Consider the following 14,725-nt stretch of genomic DNA (forward strand, 5'->3'; position numbering starts at 1 on the left):
AGCGGCACCGGAAGTCCCTCGGGCGGAGCCTCAGGCCGACTTCCGGCTGGGGCATGCGGGACGCCGTGCGTGCTTTGTCCGCTGGTGTGCGGGACGGGCGGCCGTGTTCCTGTCGTCCCTGGGCGCCGGGTGAGTGGCGCGTTCCGGGCCGCGGGCGAGTGTGGGCCAGGTCGTCGGGTGGGCGAGTGTCTTGGCGCCGAGCTGGCTGTGAAGGCGGCCCGCCCCGCACAGCTGTCCCGGAGCCCCGGCCTCGGGGAGCCCCTGTCCCGCAGCTGTCGCGGCTGCCCCCGCGGGGCTGCAGTCGTGCGGTGGCCCGCAGCTCCTCTGCCCGAGGAACGTCATGTGGATACCCGGTCTCGCTCCCTAGTTTCCTTCCCCTCGTCCCAGGGCTCACGCAGCAGGCCTCGGAGCCTCCAGCGGAAGCGTCTGTCGCAGTTCTAAGCCTGCCAGCCCCTCCGAGGTGGCCTGGGCGGGGTCCCGGTGCGAGTAGTGCTGCTGTTTTGCTCTGAGCTTGCCTCCTTCCCCCGGATCCCGAGGGAGCTCTCCAAGTGATGCTGGGAAGGGGGCCGGGCCTTGCGCCGCTTTGTGTTGGAGGAAATGCAGAGCAGGCACCTTCTGCCCTGCTGGGAGTAGAGGTGGAGGGGGAAATGTGAGCAGCAGAATTTCCTCCAACCCTTGGGCCTGAAGGAGAATTCCCAGGTCGGGAGAGGTGGTTTGGCTGTGCTGTTCTAGCTCTTTCGTCAAGGCTGCCTTTTCCTAGAAGTCTTTATCAGTCCTAGTGGCCGTCTCTACCGATGTCAGGGACAGCATTTTACCCCTCACACTGGCTCCATCACGGTGGCGGGATCCTCAGGGCCTGAGGTTTCCCAGGAATGTTAGCTGAGGCAGGCTCTGAACTCAGGCAGTTGTCTTTAGAGCTCATGCTCACAATCGCCCTGCGGTACCCTCCCACAGCACATCTGTTCCATGAGGTCAATTCATGGATGAATCAATGAATGATAGAAATAAGTGGGTTTTTTTGCCCACCTAGGATCTGAGAGATGCCAGTCTAACAGAGGTGGGACTTTTGTCCCTAGTATAGATGTAACATTGTAACGGTATCTTAATACTAGCAGTAACCACAGCACCCTCTTATGGGCGATACAGAGAAGAATTGACGGAGGGCTTGCTCTGTCTTTTCACAAGCATGCACACATGGGCCCAGCCTCTCCTGGAATGATAGTAGTGGACTCCTGACTCTCCTGGAAAGGTCTTGAGGATGATAGGGAGAGAGGGCAGAGCTGAGAAGGCCAAGACAACATTTGTGAGCCAGAGATGGAAGGGGTGGTCAGGGAAGCAACTGACCAGGCAGAGGGCAGTGCCACTGAAGCAGTTCAAGGAGCTGTCAGGCATGTCCAGTGCTGCCTCGAGTCATGGAAGATGACTGGGGAAGGACACTGGACTTGTCAGGAAAGGAGAAGATCGTCAGCGTCCTTGGGCAGACCTGTGGGAGCAGAAACCAAATGGCCATGGGATGGCGGGGGTGGGGGGGGTGGAGATGGCAGCTAGCAGCTGATTTGGTGTTCAGCAGGTCACCTCCTTGAACCTCAAGGATGGTTGTGAGGAGGATGTAAGAAGACAAGGCAAGCACCACCGGGCGCGCAGGGCCCTTCATTGCTACAGTGGTAGGAGTACCGGGTGAGGAGAGTGGCAGCTCCAGGGCAGGCACAGAGATGCAGATGCTCAGCGAGCTCTAGTCTCTGTCTCACTCAGGGTCGCCGTTTGCTCTTCCTTGTTATTGCCAAGGGGGAACCTTGGCAAACCTTCCTGCTTCCTCTCTTTGGGCCGTAAGCAGCAGACAGTGAGTCAGGCTAACCTTCGAGCATAAAGGCCACGGTACCCCCTTACCAGTGTAGATGTGAAAACAGCTTCTAGTGCCTGCGTCTGGCACTGCCCCCTCGCCACCTCAGAGCCACTCTGGGCTGCTCACAGGTTCCCACTCCCAGATTAAGCTCCCGCCTCCTTTCCAGCACCAAGGATTGTCCCTTCTCTCTCAACATCAACTGTTTATTTAGATAGTTGCATGTTACCTTTTATCCATCAAGTTGTGTGTTATAACAGAAGGATGGGACATGATAGCCCAGCATGTTATGGAACCAGAAGTCTGGTGTATTTTTAGTTCATTTTGTTCGTTCAGGTTTTTTAAAATAAAGAGTATTAATTTAATTTTGCTTGAATCTACAGAATATAAAGGAGCTAAGCAGAAACTGAAAGATTGCTGATTTTCAGATAAATGTTTGTTCAAAGCAAGGTATATTTGATCTTAAAAACTTCCTCTAGGGGCCGGCCTGGTGGCATAGTGGTTAAGTTCACACGCTCTGCTTCAGCGGGCCAGGGTTCACAGGTTCACATCCTGGGCACAGACCTAGCGCTGCTTGGCAAGCCAGGCTGTGGGGAGCATCCCACATAAAGTAGAGGAAGATTGGCACAGATGTTAGCTTGGCAACAGTCTTCCTCACACACAGACACAAAAATAAATAAATAATAAAATGTATTTTAAAAAAGCTTTAAAGGTAAAAAACATGAAAATCATTAGAAGGCCTGCACATGTTTTTAAAGCTATATTATAGACAGATGAAAGCTTGTTTTCAGGTCATATAGCAGTCATTTTAAACATAAAAATCAGAAGATTCACTGACTTCCAAAACAAACAAAAACCCAACATCCTACCCCCCCTTTTAATTAAAAATAAAGAGGCTTAAAATATAAACCTACTTTTCTGTACTGATCCCAGCTGACCTAAGCGAAGCATCCTGTGAACATGACCGATCACACTTGGGAGGATCTTTGACACTGGGGAGAGGGGCCTGGAGACAGGCCTGGATTTGAACCTTAACTCCGCCACTTAGTGGTTCAGCGGCCTTGGGTAATTGACTTTCTCTTTCCGTTTCCTCGTCTGTAAGACAGAGGTAACAGTGGCTTCGTAAGGTTTGGAGGAGTGCATGAGACAGTGGCAGCTGGTTGTTAGCACTGTGCCCGGTTGGGGTTTGGGGGCCCCTAATGAATAGTACCTCTCCTCCCCTCCAGAGTTCTCAACCAGTGAGGCACACGAAGCACAAAATGTCACTCTGCTACTGGTCCAAGGCGAGGGTGGAGCGACATTGGGCTCCTCAGGCTGAATGCCAGTTAGACTTCTCTGCCGGCTCACCAGCAGCACTGGATTTCTGCAGCCTCTCCTCAGGCCGCCTGTGGGTCCCCGTCCCCCCTACTCCAGCTGGGAGGAGCAGGGCAGAATGCGCCCCTGTGGAAGATATTGGGCGCTGCAATCGTTAATCTCCCACACCTCTCATTCTGCTAACTCATTCCACCTCTGAGGAGGAGAAAAGGGCAGGCAGGTGGCAGGATACTTCAGGGAACATCCCTCCTCATGACTCCAGAGGTGTAGGGACAAACGCTCCCCCCAGCGCCTGGCCTGCTGTAGGACTCAGCACCTGGGATGGAGACACCATGCACAGCGCCGGCGCGTCTGTGTGGATGACCTTGGGGAACGCCAGGGTATATTGAAAATGGGGAAAGGTGGCAGATGGATAGGTACAGTGTGATTCCACTGTTGGTTTTGAAAATCGTGTGTGTCCACAGTAAACGTATAACTGTGTTTGTTTAAGCAAAGGACTAGATGAATGTGTATGAACTAAATAGCAAGCAGTGGTTATCTGTTGAAGTGCCGGGGATTTTCACTGTCTACAGTGTGTACCTTATGTTTTTAATCACTAGGAATTCAAAAGATATAAAAGTAAGGTAAAACAGGATATAAGATTACTCGGTCCTGATTTCATAGAATATTGGTGCAGAAAAAAGACCAAAGGAAAATTGTTAACCGTGGTAATCTGAGTGGTGGGGTTAAGGGTAATTTTATTTTTCTTTAAGTTTTCTCAACTAGCATAATTTACCTCTATACCTTGAAAAAATAACTAGTTAAAAGTAATTTTTATAAGCAGGAGAAAGATTTTTTAAGCCAAGTTAGTGGGCCTTTCACTTAGGAAAACACTCTCAGTGACTGCCACCAGGCAGTGGTGGTAGATGCTGTGTCACAGAGCCCCACCAAGTGGGCCACTGCTGCAGGGAGCTCTGTTGCTGACTAATTAGAAAGCAAGTCTTCTGTGGATAGAAATGCCTCACCTGGACTTGTGTTCAGCTTCTCATTCTTACTGTCAGTTACTGGTTGGCAGATTGCATTTCTTTCTTATCACAGGGAGCATGGCATCTGAATAGTCAGGTTGTCTATTAGCGTTATTTGAGCACGGGTTCAAGTTGCTGTAACAGACTCAGAAATAGTGTTTCCAACAAGAAACTTGGTTTCTTGTGTTCCATCTCACAGGCAGGTGGGCGGCTCTGCCCCAGAGGCCCTCTGGGAGCCTGGCTGCTCTGCCTCACGGGCACGTCGCCATGGGGTGGGAGAGGGCATGTGGAGACAGGCAGCATGCACACCTCCCTTCTGTTCCTGTCTCATTGGCTGGATCTGTCACCGGGTCACACCTAACTTCAGGGGACTCTAGGAAATGTAGTTAGTTGCTGGGTGGTTGTGTGCCCACTACAATTTCCAGTGGGGTTTCTGTCACTCAAAGAAGCAGGGACCCTGGGCAGTCTTCAGTCTTGGCCACAGTTCACCCCCCCGCCACTCTTTGTCCCACACCAGGCCATACTCACTGCCTCTAGCCCAGAGCCAGGCCCTCTGGGTGGCATGTGGCTCTCTTTACCAGGCGCCAGTGCAGCTTCACACAGTGCAGTCACACTGTAGACTGCGACAAGTCCCAGCCTCCTGTATACTGTCTGCAACACCCAGCGAGAGAGCAGGGTGACTGCAGATGCGCCCACTCAGGCAGGGGAGGAAGCCCAGACCCACAGCGGTCACTGGTCCACGGTGGTTCCCAGTGGAATTTGCAAAGGTGTCCTGAACTGGTGGCCACTAAAGTGAAACAGTGCTAGGACCCGGGACCCAGCGGAGACAAGGACCTCTGTCTGCCGGAAGACAAGGACAGGAGTGCTTATAGCGGGTTTATCCATAAGAACCCCAACTACAAACCACTCAGCTGTTCCTCACTGGAAGAGTGGACAGATGAAGTGCGATGTGTTCATACAGTGGAACGCTGCACGTCAGCGAAAGGAGCTGCTGGAACATAACTCACAGGCGACTTTCAGAGACGTAACAGTGAGTGTAAGCAGAAGCATCTTTTTGGGGTGATGAAAATGTTCTGGAGTTAATTAGATAGTGGTGATCGTTCTACAACCTTAGGAATATTCTAGAAACACTGAATTGTGTAGGTTAAATTGGTAAGTTGTATGGTATGTGAATTTTATCAATAAAAAATGGGTACATGTTGAATAGAAAGCAGACACAAAAGAGAACATAGTGTATGATTTCAATTAAATGAAATTCAGGAAGAGGACTCCTCTATAGTAATAGAGATGGTTACTCTTGGAGTGGGGGCCTTTCAGGCAACAGCAATGTTCCGCGCTGACCTGGGCGGTGGTTCCACAGGTGTCCATGATCAGTTCATCAAGATGCGTGCACTTTCTGCAATTTATAGCTCGCGTAAAAGAGGTGTGCTGAAAGCGTGCTCTGCGGTGGTGGCGGAGCACCTGTTGCCTGGTCACTCCGCTCTCCTGCTCCCTAGGTGGCTCCCCTCGCCCCTGGCTCTGCCCTCGGAGGCACATCCTGTTCCTTGGCGGCCGCGGTGGAAATGAGTTTTGGAGGGTGTCCCTCACAGGGCTGCACAGCAGTCAGTCTGCTTCCCACCGGTGCAGATTTGGGGCGGGAAGCGATCATATGGGGTCATCTTGGATGGAGCTCCCTGGAAGAGGACTCAGCTGAGGAGAGCTCTTATGTGACACACCTGTAAGGAAGGTAGGATTGGGTGGTGGAGTCGAAACTGAGGCCGCGGCTGACCCCACTGGAGCTCGGGGGCTGGGATGACACTTCAGAGTTGCCCCAGATGGAGGCAAGGGCACTCGGTTTCCCTGATCTGCTGGGTGCTGGCTGGGGTCTGGTAGGCAGGGCTCTGAGATGGTCCTCCAAGACCCCTGCCCCTAAAGTACGCACCTCCTCCCAGCTGCCGTGGAGGGATTTTGTGGATGTGATTAAGGTCCTAAGTCAGCTGACCAGGTGGGGAGATTCTCACTTGAGCCCTTGGAAAGCAGGGTTTTCTGCAGCTGGTTGCAGAAGAGAAGTCAGAACTTCTAAGAGCCGTTCCTGCTGGGAGATGTAGGTGGCTCTTAGGGGCTGAGAGCAGCTTCTGGCTACAGCAGGGAACTGAATCCTGCCGGCAGTCTGAGTGAGTTTGGAAACAGGTTTTCCCAGAGCTGGTTGACACCTTGAGTGGCCCTGAACAGGGGTCCCCATCCTTTCAGGCTACAGCACTGCGAGATGACAGATGGGGCTGTTTTCTGCTGCTAAGTTTGTGGTAAACTGTTTGCAGCCATGAATAACAGAGTGGGCCTTCCCTGGGAGAGGGCGTGACCTCGGGTGAGGCAGATTCCTGCGTGAAGGCAGTTCCCAGTGTGAGAATTCCAAAGCTGGAGGGAGGGCATCGCTCTGAAGAAGGGAGCTGGTCACAGCACCGCAGTAATTGTGTAAGGGTCAGTAACCACTGCCTGAACAAGCTTTTCCAAGGTAACACACCTGTGGAACGCAGACCACCAAGTAGGTCACTGGGACTCCAAAGCCCCTGTCCCCCCACCAGTCTTTGTCTTCTCCCTAAAGATCATCACTGTCTCAGTTCTCCCACCAAGGATTGGTTGTGTCTGTCTTTGAACTTCATGTAAATGGAATCCTACGACATGAACTCCTTTGTGCTTGGCTTCTTTTGCTCAACATTACATCTGTGAGATTCACCTGTGCTTGCGTGTGGCGGTTCCTTTTCATTGCTATATATTATTCCCTGGTAGGAGCAGTCCTCAATTTATCTGTTCCTCTGTTGATGGATATTTTGGTGCTTGTGAGTAGTGCTGCTGTGAACACTCCAGCTGTAGACTCCTGCAAGGCAGACTTGGTGTCCCTGAGTAGACGAGAGGGGTGGGTTTTAGTGCACAAGTGGAGGTGTTTAGTTGGATCAAGGACAGTTTAACCCATGTAATGAGGGAGAGCATGGTGTGGGTACAGACACAGGTAGTTGGTAAATGGGGGAGAAAGTGAATGTTCTCGATTTTCTTATTGAAGTAATAAGCAAGGTCATCACTGAGAGGGAGGGGTATTGTTGGACATTCGAGAAGAGGAAAAAGCAGGAGATGGTCTTAAAGGAGAGCTAGGGAAGTGTATAAACTGCTGGCAGCTCTCAGGGCCCTGTTAGCCAGGGATTATAACTGTAGAGAGCTCAGTCGGCTTGGATGCCGACACAGATCAGGAAGCAAGTTGAATTCAACCTGAGCTGGGGTTTTCCCATGCAAGTATGATAGAGGGAGAAAAGGACAGGGGCGTTAGGATTAATATGCAAGAGAATGATTATAACGTACAACCTGAAATGAATGTAATCCCGCAGACCATGGGCTCTCATCTGGGCAAGGACAGCAGGGAGGACATGAAGGAATGAGGGACAAAGAAGAGGTGGCAAGATTGATAAATTTCTGTTTCTTTGGAAATATGTCTTGATTTTTGGAGTCCAAGCCATATTTCTATCCATCTGCCACCCGGCTGATCTGTCCCCTGGAGTTGGATGTTAGACATGGTGCCCCAAAGAAGCCTTCCCAAGTGGGAGAGGCTGGTCTGGGGTGAGGCGAGCACTGTAGTGGCAGCATGCTGGGTCCAGAGTGTGGGCAGAGGAAACAGTTTCCTCTCTCCCACTCCTTGCACATGTGTTTTATCCCCCATCTGCTCCGGCAGATTCTTGTCTGTTAATGAAAGGGAAAGATGATGTTATTCTCTTTTATTTCAGATTCTGACGTAGGAATTGGTGACAAGAAGGTAACCGTGGAGCCTGAATTTCTGAGGATGGAAATCTACAGGAGACAGTGTCAGAAACGCTCACAGTGATGGAGCCCCCCACCCCTGAGTCTGGGCGGTGCCCTGAACTCAGATTAGGGGGGCTGTTGGGAAACCTGGAAGGGCAGAGCCTGCAGAGAACCCCCTCTCAGGAGAGAGGTTTCAAGCAGGTGACAGTTACCCATTGGAAGATCCAAACTGGAGAGGCAGCCCAGGTGGGCACTAAGTCAGGAGGCAGCCCAGTCCTGAGCTCAAACCTCCTCATCCTTGAGAGGGAGCTCGTAGAAGGGGAGGCCCACCCGTGTGAGACTTGCAGCAAAAGCTTCCCATTTAATTCAGACCTAGTTGGACATCAGCTTTCTCATACTGGGGATAAACTTTACAAATGTGATCAGTGTGGGAGAGGCTTCAGCCAGAGCTCCCACCTGGCTGAGCATCAGAGAGTTCACACCGGAGAAAGACTCTATGTGTGTAACGTGTGTGGGAAAGATTTTGTTCACTATGCAGATCTTACTGAGCATGAGAGCATACACGCAGGAGAAAAGCCGTTCAAGTGTGCTCAGTGCGGGAAAGCGTTCTGTCACAGCTCAGACCTGATTCGGCACCAGCGAGTTCACACCCGGGAGAGACCTTTTGAATGCAAAGAATGTGGGAAAGGCTTCAGTCAGAGCTCATTACTTATTCGACATCAGAGAATTCACACGGGAGAAAGACCATACGAATGTAATGAGTGTGGAAAATCCTTTATCAGGAGCTCAAGCCTTATTCGACATTACCAGATCCACACAGAAGTGAAACAGTATGAATGTAAGGAATGTGGGAAGGCCTTCCGTCATCGCTCAGACCTCATCGAACATCAGAGAATTCACACTGGAGAGAGGCCTTTTGAATGCAATGAATGTGGGAAAGCCTTTATTCGGAGTTCAAAGCTTATTCAGCATCAGAGGATCCATACTGGAGAAAGGCCTTATGTATGCAATGAGTGTGGGAAGCGTTTCAGCCAGACGTCAAACTTTACTCAGCACCAGAGAATTCACACTGGAGAGAAACTCTATGAATGTAATGAATGTGGGAAAGCTTTCTTTTTGAGTTCATACCTTATTCGACACCAGAAAATCCACACTGGTGAGAGGGTGTATGAATGTAAGGAGTGTGGGAAAGCCTTTCTGCAGAAAGCCCATCTCACAGAACATCAGAAAATCCACACTGGGGACAGGCCCTTTGAATGTAAGGACTGTGGGAAAGCTTTCATTCAGAGCTCCAAGCTGCTTCTACATCAGATTATTCATACTGGAGAAAAGCCCTATGTATGTAGTTATTGTGGGAAAGGCTTTATTCAGAGGTCAAACTTCCTTCAACACCAGAAAATTCATACTGAAGAGAAACTCTATGAATGTAGTGAGTATGGGAAAGATTTCAACTCAACTCCAAACTTTAAAAATAATCAAGGTATTCACCAAGAGGGACTTCCCTTGAGTAAGACCCCCATATATTTGGGTGAGAATTCTGTAGGTCAGGGGGAACATACCAATAACTTATAATTATTCTCTGACTCAATGAGTGATGTTTGGAAGTGAGTGGCATGAGTCCTAATTCATGTGGCTTTCAACACGTCAGCATTTCCCAGTCACAGATGGGGCTGCTTTAGGAGTGGGCTACCACCTACAACTTTGCAGCAGTGCTGGACTGCTGTCCTTGGCTAGGGACACATGTCCTCAGGAGAGCCGCGTACCTGGACAACTGACTTTGACCTGGAACAAGGAGCAGGGGGAGCTAGGTCTCAAGAGAGGGTTTCTGTATTTTATTGCACAACTACAATTCGCCCCTGAGTTAAGTCCCTTTTAAAGCAGAACTATGTACAGGCGTACCTCGGAGACATTGTGGGTTCAGTTCCAGACCACTGCAATAAAGTGAATATTGCAATAAAGCGAGTCACACGAAGTTTTGGGTTTCCCAGTGCATATAAAAGTTATGTTTACACTATACTATAGTCTGTTAGGTGTGCATTATGTCTAAAAGAAATGTACATACCTTAATTAAAAAATACTTTATTGCTAAACAATGCTAACCGTCATCTGAGCCTTCAGCGAGCTGTAATCTTTTAGTTGGCGGAGGGTCTTGTAAAAAACACAATATCTATGTGGGGCAATAAAGCAAAGTGCAATAGAATAAAGTATGCCTGTATCTAGTCTTACTACTTAAAAGAATATTGTGTAGCAAATTTGGATCTATCAAAAAGACAAGTTGGAGAAAGATACTCTCTTATTTTAAACCACAAATTGGTTCCCTGTTGTCCTTGGGATCTCCTGCATCCGAAGGCCTCTTGCTTCTTGGAGCCTCATCCGCCATGGCATAGCTCCCTGCTGCATGGTTGGCCCTATGGCGGCACTAACTGCCGGACGTCCCCCCTTCCCAGCTCTGCCTTCGCCTGCCTTGTCCTCCATGAATGCTGTCCTCACCTGGTGAACTGCTCGTTGCTAGTCAGGACCCATCTCCGGCATCACGTCAGCCTCAGCCAGCTACCTCTCTGTGCTGCTGCTGCTTGGTGCTCGCCTGTTACAGCCCTTAAACTTTGATAAATTATGTTTTTATGTACTCTCTCATTGTTAGACTGTTAATTCCTTAAGGACAACGATCATATCTGGTTGATTTATGTGTCCCTGGCGTCTGGCGCAGTGCAATAAAAAGCACACCTCAAACCTGTGTGTAATTGGCACCTCTCTTGCTCTGTCCTTTCTATATTGCTATTTTTTAAGTGTTTGTACTTTTGTTTTGTGTAATCAGTACAATCTACTGGTTTACTGGAAATATCTTGTCTCAGCCCTGTTTCTGTCTTCTGCTTATAATTAACTCAGAAGTTGCAGGCAATAGCCAGTATAAAACTAATGCCCCTCATATTTATTGCCATTAGAGCTCACCCATGACTGTCCACTTGCTTTTGGGGAGCACTGTCTACACTTAGTTGTCTCTGTATCTTTCTAACTCAAGGGGCACACACCCCCAGTGCACTACACAACTTTTCTTGTCTTAGCAGTCCATGATTGAACTCAACTTTTCAGCTCTCTGGCTCATTTTGTCATTTATTTGAAAATGTATTGATGCCTATAAGGACCAGTGCTAAATAGTGGGAAAACAGAGATGAGTAAGACATCATCCATCCTGAAGTTGTTCAAAGTCTGAAAAACAGAAAGATCATGGTGCACTGAGCGAAGTGTTGAAACAGAAGTATGTTCCCAGGTGTATAGGAGCATAGGTGAGGAGGTGACTGATTTGTCATGGAGGGTCTGGGGAGGCTTCACAGAAGAGTTGACGTTTGAACTGGTCTTCAGAGAAAAGTAGATGTGTCAGCTAGAGAAGAGAAGAAAGAACGATCTGGGGGAGGGAAGCCATGCAGAAGCAGGGAGGCATGACCGATTCCTCTGACAGGGCTGTTCAAAAGCGGGCAGGTTTATTACACAGGGGATCTCTGTCTAGCAAAAGTCTTGTTGCCTCTGAATTTCTTTGAACGTTAACCAAAAGAACCAGTTTGCAAGCAGAACAATTTTTTGCCCATGAGGGCATATTTTGAGTTTTTAACAAATTCCAGCAACTGTAGAAGCCTTGAGGGGGTAAATAATTTAGAAAGAGCATACAGTACTCCATCTTCTGGAAAACTCACCATTACCAGAGACGTTTCAAATGGTACAGAAGCAGATATTACCAGGCCATTTTAATCAGCTTTGTTCAGGTCCAATTTCCATACAGAAAAACACCTATCTTAAGTGTACACAGTTTCGACAAATCCATACACGAGTGTAACCACCATCACAATAAAAATAACATTTCTATTGCTCAAAAATGTTCCCTTTTGCCCTTTCCCCATTAGTTCCACCTCAGCCCCAAGTAACCGTTTTCTGTCCGTGTAGATGAGTTTTGCTTGTTCTGGGTCTTCGTATAAATGGATTCATGCAGTATGTTCTCTTGTGTGTCTGGCTTTCTCTTTGGTATGTTTTAAAGACTCAACCAAGTGGTTATGTGTTTCAGTATCTCTTTGCTGAGTAGTGTTCCATTGTGTGGATAAGCCATCATTTGTTACTCATTCATCTGTTGATGGAAATTTGGGTTCCCAGTTTTGGCTCTTGTGAATAAAACTGCTATGAGCATTTGTGTAAGCGTGTTTATTTGGATATGTGTCTTTATTTCTCTTGGGTAAATACCTAAGAATTTAATTGCTGGGTTATAACAGTGTGTCAAGCTTGTATTGCTCCACATCCTTGCCACCCTTGGTATTGTCACTCTTCTGAAATTGAATCCATTCTGGTGACGTCTCATGATGTCTCTGCTTCTGATTTGTGTGTGCCTGCTGAATGACAACATTGAGCATCTTTTCATGTGCATGTTGCCCTTCTGTATCATCTTTTGTGATGTGCCTGTTCACACCTTTTGTACATTTTGTGTGTGTGTGTGTGTGAGTGAGTGAGGAAGATTGGCCCTGAGCTAACATCTGTTGCCAGTCCTCCTCTTTTTGCTTCAGGAAGATTGCTGCTGAACCAACATCTGTGCCAATCTTTCTCTATATTATGTGGGATGCCGCCACAGCGTGGCCTGACAGGCGGTGCTAGGTCCATGCCCAGGATCTGAACCTGCAAACTGCAGGCTACTAAAGCATGGCTCCACTACGCCACCAGGCCGGCCCCCCTTTTGCCCATTTTTAAGTTGGGTGGTTTGTCGTCTTATTGACTTGTAAGAGTCTTTTCTATGTTCTAGATGGCAGTCTTTTTCAAATATATATTTATTATGAATACTTTCTTTTACTCTTTGGCTTGCCCTTTCCTTTTCTTAATGGTGTCTTGAAGATCAGATTCTTTTTAATCTTTAGTAAGTCTAATTTACCAAAAATTTTTATAGTTTATGCTTTTTGAATTCTGTCTAGGTTTTTTAAAAGCTATTTTTCAATTGTTATTGCTAGTGTGTAGAAATACATTTTGTTTTTGTATATTGACCTTGTATCTTGCAACCTACATGAATTCACTTATTAGTTCCAGTAGTTTTTTTCTAGATTCATTAGCATTTTCTATGTAGATAATCATGTCATCTGCAAATAAAGAATTTTTCTTCTTCCTTTCCACTTTATATAGACTTTGATCCTTTTTCTTGTTTTATTGCACTGACTAGGGCATCTTGTACACTTTCTATTAGAAGTGGTGAGACGCCGTTTTATCATCAGGGTAATGTTTTCAAAGAGTAGTGATTTATTCTACCCACATCTATTTTTGAAGTTTTGTAATAATAATAGAAGTAATATAATTAATTATTAATGTTAGTAATATAGTATTTATTATTTAATCCTTAAATGTTTGATATATTTCACCAATGAAACACTGGGAATTTCTTTGTGGGAAAATTGAAAATTCAATTTCTGTAATAGATATGACACTACTCAGATTTTTCTATTTTTTCTTGTGCCAATTTTGGTAACTTGCGTCTTTCAAGGAATTACTTATTTCATCTAATATTTTGAGTTATTGGCATAAAGTTGTTCTTTCTATTTTGCATCCTATTTTAATTATATTTTAAATAATGTTCCCTCTTTTCTTCCTGGTATTGGTGATTGTGTCTTCCTTCTGTCTTTGTGATCAATGTAGCTAGAGAATTACCGTTGTCATCTGTCATTCAAAGGAGCAGCTTTTGTTTTCCTTGATTTTCTCTATTGTTTTCCATTTCATTGAAATAGAATCATTTTCTTTCTTTCCTTCTACTTTGAGCTAATTTCTCCTTCCCTTTTCTAGCTTATTAAAGTGGAAGCTTAGGTCATTAATTTTAGACCTTTCTTCTTTTCTGATATAAACATTTAAAGCCAACAATTTTTCTCTAAACACTGCTTTAGCTGCATTCCATAAGTTTTGACATGTTGTGTTTTCATTATCATTCAGTAAGAAATATTTTCTGATTTCTTTTGCGATTTCTTTGACCATGACTTATGTAGAAGTTTGTTGTTTAAATGCCAAGCACTTGGGGCATTTTTCAGATACATTTTTATTACTGATCTCTAATTTAATTCCATTATAGTCAGAGAACATACTCTGTATATTATCAATTCTTTTAAATTTGAGGTTTTATGGCCCAGATTATGTTTTGCCTTGGTGAATGACACATGCTCTTGAAAAGCATATGCATTCTGCTGTTGTTTGGGTGTTAGTGTTTTATAAATGTCAATTAGGTCCAGTTTGATAGGCTTGTTCAAGTTTTCTCTATCTTTACTGATTTTCTTTCTACTTTTCTATTACTGAGAGAAAAGTGCTGAATTCACCAGTTACAATTGTGTGCCAGTTAGAACATATTTAGCAGTAAATTTAGTGGATTTGTCTGTTCCTTCTTCGGTTTTGTCAACTTTTATTTATGTATTTTGCAGCTCTGTGTTTGGGTGCGTAATCATTTAGATTTGTTATGTTTTCTTGATGACCTTTTTGTCATTTAAAAGTATCTAACTCTGGTGTTTTTTAAAAACTTGAAATCTATCTTGTCTGATATTAACATAGCCATTATAGGTTTATAATTAGTGTTTCCATGGTACAATTTTTCTTTTTCTTTTAATCTGTGTCCGTATATTTCGTGTGTATTTCTTGTAGACAGCTTATAATTGGGCTGGCTTTTTGATCAAGTATGATAAACAGCCTTTAACAGGTGAGCTTCGTCTGTTTACATTTAATAGTGATGTGGCTGACTTGAAATCACCCATCCTGCTGTTTGCTTTCTGTCTGTCCCACGTGTGCTTTGTTCCCATTTTCTGGC

At 46.3% G+C, this 14,725-nt stretch overlaps 1 protein-coding gene and 1 long non-coding RNA gene across 2 annotated transcripts in view; one reads left to right on the plus strand and one right to left on the minus strand.

Annotated features, from left to right (window-relative positions):
• On the plus strand, positions 1-12,110 carry ZNF623 (zinc finger protein 623). Its single transcript, XM_008536266.2, has 2 exons — positions 1-129; positions 7,908-12,110. The coding sequence occupies exon 2, from the start codon at positions 8,005-8,007 to the stop codon at positions 9,493-9,495; it is 1,491 nt and encodes a 496-aa protein (XP_008534488.1). The 5' UTR covers positions 1-129; positions 7,908-8,004; the 3' UTR covers positions 9,496-12,110.
• The window catches only part of LOC139085296 (uncharacterized), a 15,389-nt gene continuing 6,051 nt past the window's right edge, over positions 5,388-14,725 (minus strand). The window contains exon 2 of the long non-coding RNA XR_011543561.1: positions 5,388-7,034. This is a non-coding gene — a long non-coding RNA (uncharacterized lncRNA). The remainder of the gene's footprint in view (positions 7,035-14,725) is intronic.

Source organism: Equus przewalskii, chromosome 8 (genome assembly GCF_037783145.1).
Source record: "Equus przewalskii isolate Varuska chromosome 8, EquPr2, whole genome shotgun sequence".
In the NCBI taxonomy this organism is placed as follows: domain Eukaryota; kingdom Metazoa; phylum Chordata; class Mammalia; order Perissodactyla; family Equidae; genus Equus; species Equus przewalskii.

Excerpts from the sequence above, each read along its gene's own strand:
- ZNF623 (XM_008536266.2), top strand. The coding sequence starts at position 8,005 with ATGGAGCCCCCCACCCCTGAGTCTGGGCGGTGCCCTGAACTCAGATTA.